This window comes from Aythya ferina (assembly GCF_964211825.1).
Source record: "Aythya ferina genome assembly, chromosome: 2".
NCBI lineage: Eukaryota > Metazoa > Chordata > Aves > Anseriformes > Anatidae > Aythya > Aythya ferina.
In genome coordinates, this window is record NC_140297.1 from 867,777 (window position 1) to 875,240 (window position 7,464).

General features: G+C 59.8%; 1 protein-coding gene across 1 annotated transcript; it reads left to right on the forward strand.

Moving 5' to 3' along the window:
- The first annotated feature begins 516 nt into the window (after positions 1–516).
- LOC311431545 (uncharacterized protein) lies at positions 517–4,797 on the forward strand. Its single transcript, XM_084509103.1, has 4 exons — positions 517–1,222; positions 1,327–1,453; positions 1,711–1,824; positions 2,470–4,797. The coding sequence occupies exons 1-4, from the start codon at positions 641–643 to the stop codon at positions 3,864–3,866; spliced, it is 2,220 nt and encodes a 739-aa protein (XP_084365229.1). The 5' UTR covers positions 517–640; the 3' UTR covers positions 3,867–4,797.
- Positions 4,798–7,464: the final 2,667 nt, after the last annotated feature.

Here is a 7,464-nt window from a genome sequence, read left to right on the forward strand (position 1 = left end):
GGGCCAGCGTTAGGTAACAGTCACTATAGTAGTCGCTGATTCCCACTGTCTCTGGCTGTCTCCTTTTTTCAGACTGTTCTTTTCTGTCTCAGATGGGAAGCTCTTCCCCGTTCTCCTGTTTTCGATGACATCTCAGCATGTTTCCAGTGCTCAGGATGCCAGAGGTGATGCACCCCTCAAGGCTACCTCTGGTAGTCAGATTACCTCTGTAACTGTCCCTGTCACCTTCACAAAAAACTGGTGCAGTGAGGAAGGGACAGAGGGGACAAATCAGGTGGCAGTGTTTGCTCTCACAGGACCACAGAATCGTTTAGGTTCGAGCACCACAATGTCCTTCTTGTAGTGAGGGGCCCAAAACTGAACACAGTACTCGAGGTGTGGCCTCACCAGAGCCGAGTACAGGGGGACGATCACCTCCCTAGCCCTGCTGGTCACACTGTTTCTTATGCAAGCCAGGATGCTGTTGGCCTTCTTGGCCACCTGAGCACACTGCTGGCTCATATTCAGCCGACTATCCACCATCACTCCCAGGTCCTTCTCTGCCTGGCAGCTTTCCAACCACTCATCTCCCAGCCTGTAGCTCTGCTTGGGGTTATTGCGCCCCACGTGCAGGACCCGGCACTTGGCCTTGTTGAACTTCATGCAGTTAATAAAGAAGTTAAAGCTTTATTGTGTTATGGCAAGTAATGGTGTTAAGGTAACAAAGGTTTGTTTTTGGGTTAGATCTGAGGCAGAAATTCTTTACTATGAGGGCGGTGAGGCCTGGCGCAGGCTGCCCCCAGGAGCTGTGGGTGCCCCACCCCTGGCAGTGCCCAAGGCCAGGCTGGATGGGGCTGGGGGGGGGGCTGGGAGCAGGGGGCGGCCATGGGGGGGCTTTAGGGCCCGTTCCCCCCCTGCCCCCGCCGTGAGCCAATGGCAGGCTCCCCTGCGGTCACGTGGGCCTCGGCAGGGCTCAAAATGGCGGCGCCGGCCCCGCCTCCATGTCCCCGGGGTTCCACGTGACGTCCCAGCCACACTTCCGGTGGGGGGCGGGGCTCCGGCCGGAAGCACGCGAAGGAGGGGAAGAGAGGAGGTGCCGGCGGGACAGGATGTGGGTGCGCACGGCCTACTTCCGGCGCGGAGCCCAACTTCCGGCGAGCGCACCGGAAGTGGCCGGAACACCGGAAGCGGCGCACCGGGACCCCGCGTGGCGCCCCGCAGGGCCATGGCCGGGCGGCCGCAGGTAGGAACCGGGCCCCGCCCGCGCCCCTCGACGCCCCGGGCCCACCCCAACGCCCCTATGGGGCCGGGGACCCCGGGCTGAGCCCCGCGCGCTGCTTCCCACAGGAGCTGCCGGCGTTCGAGGACGTGGCCGTGTTCCTGAGCCGCGCCGAGTGGGAGCTGGCGGCGGAGGAGCAGCGGGAGCTGTACCGCGCCGTCATGTTGGACAACTTCGCGCTCCTCGCCTCGTTGGGTGAGGCGGGACGCGCGGCACCGGGGCTGGGTACCTCATGGGGGGGCTGTCACAAGGCACCGGGGGTGCTCCGGGGTGGGGGAGCCTGGGGAGGATTCACCCCGGTGGCTCCGCCGCCTCTCCCCGTGTTCTGGTCTGGTTCTGCCTGGGTTTATTTGACAAAAAAAGGACGAAATGCGTTGAGTTTGCCACGCTAACCCTTTATTCTTGCAGCCAGTGTTTTGTAACAGAACGCCGCTCTTGTCTCCGCCCTGCAGGGTACGCAGGGCCCAAACCCGACCTCTTGTATCGGCTGGAGCACGGGGAAGAGCCGTGGGTCTGCACGCCGCAGGGCTCAGAGACGTGGGACGGACCCGACAGCCCCTCCCTGGGTGAGAGCCGCAGCCCAGCCCTCGGTGCCGTGCACCAGGCCCTTCCTCCTGCCCAGCATTGGGCAGCACGACCCCGTGCTCCCTCTTGTCCCCTGTCCTGCTCCTTCCCCTGCTCGCTGCCTGCACCCAGAGCATCCCCCAAGACGCTCCATGAGGGGCACAGCTCAGCCCAAGGGGAATCTCCCCCAGCTGGTGCCTGCGCGCAGAGTGATGGCTGCTCCATGGAGTGCCCTCATGGCACATCTCCTGTACACAGCAACTTTATGGGCTAAAGTTGCACCAGGGGAGTTTTAGGTTGGATGTTAGGAAGAACTTCTTTACCAAAAGGGTTGTGAGGCATTGGGATGGGCTGCCCAGGGAAGTGGTGGAGTCACCATCCCTGGAGGTCTTTAAAAGACGTTTAGATGTAGAGCTTAGGGATGTGGTTTAGTGGGGACTGTTAGTGTTAGGTCAGAGGTTGGACTCGATGATCTTGAGGTCTCTTCCAACCTAGAAATTCTGTGATTCTGTGATTATCTCCAGCAGCCGCTGGGCACTCTGGAGCAGGGCTGGGGCTCTGCAGGGCCTCCTCCTCCTCTGCTGGGGGGATGCAGAGTGCAGGGGTTCCCCTACTGGGACTGTGATGTCCCTCCGGTGTCCCTGCAGGGTGCAACGGGGACGGGAGCTGCCCAGAGGAGCCCGGCTTCACCTGGTGGCCGAGCCCTGGCCGGCAGCAGGCGCTGGAGGAGAGCACGGATCCCCCCAGCCATGCTGAGCGCTGCGACAGCCCCAGCCCTGGGCTCTGCGGTGCGGGGCCCGAGGGACAGAGGCAGGTTGGCCCCGCCACGCTGTCGGCAGGAGGACGGAGCGAGCCGTGGCAGCTGCGCTGCAGCAGGCTGCTGAAGAAATTCAGCGATCCCGGGGGCGAGGAGCACACAGAGGCGGCCAGCGGCCAAACCCCACCTGCAGGAAGCCCCGAGCGGGCAGAGGCCGGCTCCCAGAGCGGGAAAGACGAAGTGGAGGATGAAGAAGGGGCGAGGCCGGGCCTCGACGGAGGCACGGAACTCCCGCTTGACCCAGAGCCACAGCCACAGCCCCGATCAGAGGATCCCTGCGAGCCCCTGGGGGCTGAGAGCCCGGAGACGCCCCAGGGCAGCGTGCAGGAATCGCAGCACACCGAGGAGGACGGGAGCCTTCCTCCGGCAGCGGGGGACGTGGACGGTGCCCTGCTGGGAGACCACTGCTACTACACGAGGCAGGGGGCGGCGCTGCAGCCTGCCCTGAGGGAACACGACTACTGCGGGGACAGCGGGAGCGGGGCCCTGGTGCTGAGGGAACACGACTACTGCCAGGAGCAAACGTCGCCCCGGCAGGGCTGCGGCCACAAAGGCTCCTGCCCCGTGTGCCGGGCTCACGCCGCGCTGCGCAAGAGGAAGCTGCGGAAGGGGGGAGCCAACGGGAAGGGCACGCGGGTGAAGCAGCGTCTGGGGCCTTTCTTCAAGAGCTTGCGGATCTCCCGGGGGTATTTCTGTGCAGACTGCCTCTTCGCGCCCACCGTGCCGGCGGTTGTCCAGCCCGCTGAGGCAGAGCACACCACGAAGGACACTTCTGGGGTATTTAATTTGCCTGCGGAGTGGCAGACTGTGATCCTGCAGCCTCAAGAGGAGGGGAACTCCCTGGGGGGGACGCCGGAGGCGCCCCGTGGCCCTGCAGCCCCTCCCGAGCCATCAGCAGGGGAGGCGTGGGGCGGAGCGGCACAACCCAAGGTGTGGGTGCGCTACAGGGCGCGGGGCTGGCGGCCCCCCAGGCTTTGGTGGGACCTCGCCAGACAGGAACTCATTGCCCCAAGCCAGGCATCGCTGTGCAATGCCTGCGACGGGGCCCTGCGCACCAGGAACTGGGCGCTGTGCACCGCCTGTCTGTGCTCGGTCGTGTGCGGGGTGCAGAGGCACCACCCCCACGTGTCCCAACCAGCGCCTGAACACCGCAGCCCCGTCAGCTCTGCCCCGAGGGGGCTGCACAGGAGGTTCTCGGAGAGTTGCAGCGAGGGAAGCGGTGCCTGAGGGGGGGCAGGCGGTGGAGGGGAGGTGGAGTGGGCAGGGAAGGGCCGGAGGGGTGCAGAGCAGAGGAAGAGGAATGGGAGAGCGAGGGCGGCTGCGTGTTGCTGGGTTCGCTCTGTGCTCCTGGGCACCATGGTGTTCCCGTGGAGCAGCTGAGCACCCCGTGAGCAGCTTCCCCCTCTGCTCGTTTAGGCAGTACAAACTGGGAGATGTTTTGGGGGGGGTTGATAATCTCATTTCTTATAACGAGCCCCTGTGTTTAGCACTTTTAAAGGTGCTGGGGGCTGTGCAGAGCCCTGCAGCATCGCTGGAGGAGGGGGGGGAGCAGCACCACTGCCGGGTGGGCTGCGGGGGACACCCTGAGGAGAGGCTGGGGCACAACAATCCGGGGGGTGGGGGGCACCTCAGGAAGAAGTTTCAGCAGAAATACGGAACTGCAGAGACCGCAGAGAGCAGGGGGAGGAGAAAACAAGGCGGGGGGAGAGGCAGCACCGGGGTTAGAGGCGCGGAGGAGGTGCTGTGGGGGCGGGGTCCCCCAGGACCATCCGGAGCTCACCCTGGGGCAGGGGGGGCAGCGAGAGGAGCCCCGGGGGGGTGCCCGCGACCCCCGTGCGGCACCGGGAGGGGTTCAGAGGGGGGCGGAAAGGGGCTGTGGGGAGGGGCCGGGTGCACGTTCCTCCCCCCCCGTGTATTTTACCTGCCAATAAAGCCGTTTCCCCTCAGCCCGAGTCCGTTTTGCCTTGGGAACGGGGCGGGGGGGGGGGGGTGGCGGAACCCCCGGGAGCCCCGCGGCCTCCCCTCCCCCCCTGCAGCCCGTCCCGTGAGGGAGGCCCCGGGGGGGCTCCCGGTGCGGCCCGGCCCGGCCCCGGCTGCCACTGACCTGCCTGAGGCGGCCCCGGGAGCGCGGCCGCGGCCTCGGGGAGACCCCGGGGGGGCTCTGAGGGCTCCAGGCCCGGCCCCGCGCTCCCCCCGTTCCCCTCCCGTCGTCCCCGGTAATGGCGGCGGCGGCGGGGCCAATGGCTGAGCGCCTCCGCGGTCACGTGAGGCGCCACGGGCCAATGGCGGCAGCCTCCGGTCGGCCGCGCCGCGAGCGGCCGCCGCAAAATGGCGCCGCCGGGCGGAGCAGCCAATCGCGCGGCCGGTAGCCCGTCACGTGGCCGGGCGGTGCTCACCATCTTGCCGGCGCGTGGGGTTGTGGGTTGGGGCGTCACTTCCGGGTCGCGGGGCGGGGCGTGCGGCGAGGAGCGGGAGGCGGGATTGAAGCCGGATGTGCGGGCGGAAGTGACGCTCTGCGTGCCTGTTGCCATGGCAACGCGGGAGGGTGGGGCCTAGCGCTCCAGGAACGGCGCTGAAGCCGGGGATGGGGGAACGGGGGATGCGTAATCGCGTTAATTATGTCGAAATAAAGCAATTGTAATTATTAAAGCCAAGAATGGAAGCTCCCTTATTCACAGTAAAACTGATATTGCTGAGTGTCTTTGCTTACTGCTCTGCAAATTAACCCAAAAAAAGGGGTCTCAGGGTCTCTCACGGAGGGTATTTCCTTACAAAATCGGGGATCCTTCCCCAAAAACCAGCTGAGAGCGACCAAGGGTTGGGCATGTTATAAGTGAATTCTCAACTCCCTCTGAATTTAGTAACATAAAAGAATATTTATAAAAGGCGCTGGGTGCGCAGGGAGTCTATGCTCTACCACCACACACACCCAACCGTTGAATTTCCCAAATACATATAGGACATTGCTGTTACATATTTACATATTACATATTTACAAGAAACCCAAGTACACCTATACATACGGATATCCTATCCCTGCTTCATGTTATAATTCTCTTTGTGGTGGTCGCTGTGGGTGAAAGGCTCACGGTTTCCCCATCACCATTAGCAACCTTTTGTTCCAGACTGCAGGAGGCTTTGACCGTCTCCCTCTTCTTCTGCGCATGCTCTGCCCACCGCAAGGTTCCCGAAAGCAACAAAATGTGATTGCTTTTCCCGCGTTTCATTCACCCTTGAAACCACACTAATGATATTATTATCATATAACATTAAACAATAAATGTTAACAGTTCTAACCAGCACCCCCCCCAGCAACTTCGGTGCCTTAACAGAGGGGAAAACAAGCAATCCCAGATGGCAGGGCATCGCCTCAATCCCCCTTCTTTATTTCCTCTAAACTTTTTACATTCCTGATGACCTCATCGTTAAGAGTCTGATGTTATCACCAACCAGGAGGCTTTCTGACCCCCATTGCCACATTTCCAAATCTCCCCCTTCTTTATTAATATCAACCATTTTTCTGACACGAATTACCACTCCATATATAACAGGCAAGAGCCAACTGGTCAGGAGCTGCCTCAGCAAGAGGCAACCAGCCGTGATGAAGAGGAGTCCCTGGCCTTCATCCCCACAGCCCCCAGCAACCACCAGCGGGAGGAGTTTGTGGAAACAGCTTCTGGGGCTAATTTTAATACAAAGCGGGGACAGGTTCTGTGTATGTGCAGGCGTATTGGGGAACTTCATGCATATATAACATTTTACTGCACATAACCAGGGCCAGCTGCCACATTGGGGCACGCATGCCTCTGGGAGCTATCCCACATGCACCCAGCGCCGAAATAAACCACATTTATAAACCTACCTTATAACTCGTTTGCTTTGAGTTGCAGAGTTCTTCACGAATCATAGAGGGAAGGAATGTCATATTGGGATATGCTTGCTGTGATAACAACACCTAACAGATGCCTTGTAAAATGCAGACAACCAGAATCCTGGGAGCAATGAGGTGGAATTCATGGTGTAAGAAACATTACCACCTCAAAGAGTCAAAAAGTCAAAAGAAATTTGATTTATAATAGGTTGGCAACTGAAAGCCGTGCTTTGTCTGTGAAGCACCAGGTTGGTTGTGAACCTGGATTACCCAGTCATGGGGAAACAGTCAAGAAAATCCCAGTCAAGAAAAAAAATGTATATAAACTGTGTTTTGGAACTAGTAGGCGCGCTCCTGCTTGTGGCACGCCCGTCATCGCAAACATAAATAAAAATGCTGCTTCGCTGAGATCCTGGCCTGAGCCCACATTATTGGCTACAGTGAGAAACAAAGTGGTGTTTGTGCACCACAAGGTGGATTGTGGTGTGAATCCTCTCACCTCCTGCTGAAATAAACCACATCCCTATTTTATAGCTCATTTGCTTTGAGTTGTAGAGTCCTTCCACAAATCACCGTTTCCAGCAGTGACTGCGCAGCACAGCACCGGGGAGGGCATTAGGCAGGTACGGGGAAGGCCCCAAAATAAGGAGGATAGCTCAGAAAAACAGGATGAGCAGTGCAAAATCAGTAATTATGTTTAACTTTTAACCCAGGCTCCCTTTGATCAGGGACAAAATGCTCCTTCTGGGAGAAACAAAGGAAAGTTACCAATAGCAAGTAGCCTTAGGTTGTGGCCATTTTGAGAAACAAAGTTGTATTTTAGCAATAGAAGTTGTTTTTGCAGTGGAATATCCACTAACCTTGCATCATGTAGGCATGACAGCAGCATAGCACTAGTTAAGCAGATAAGGGGAAGGTCCCACTGTCCCAAAATAAGGAGAATAGCTAAAAAAA

Bases quoted from the DNA above. Each gene is read 5' to 3' on its own strand.
- LOC311431545 (XM_084509103.1), top strand. From the start codon at position 641: ATGCAGTTAATAAAGAAGTTAAAGCTTTATTGTGTTATGGCAAGTAAT. The intron at 1,454-1,710 runs GTGAGGCGGGAC...TCCGCCCTGCAG, and splicing joins CGCGCTCCTCGCCTCGTTGG to GGTACGCAGGGCCCAAACCC. The intron at 1,825-2,469 runs GTGAGAGCCGCA...GTGTCCCTGCAG, and splicing joins ACCCGACAGCCCCTCCCTGG to GGTGCAACGGGGACGGGAGC.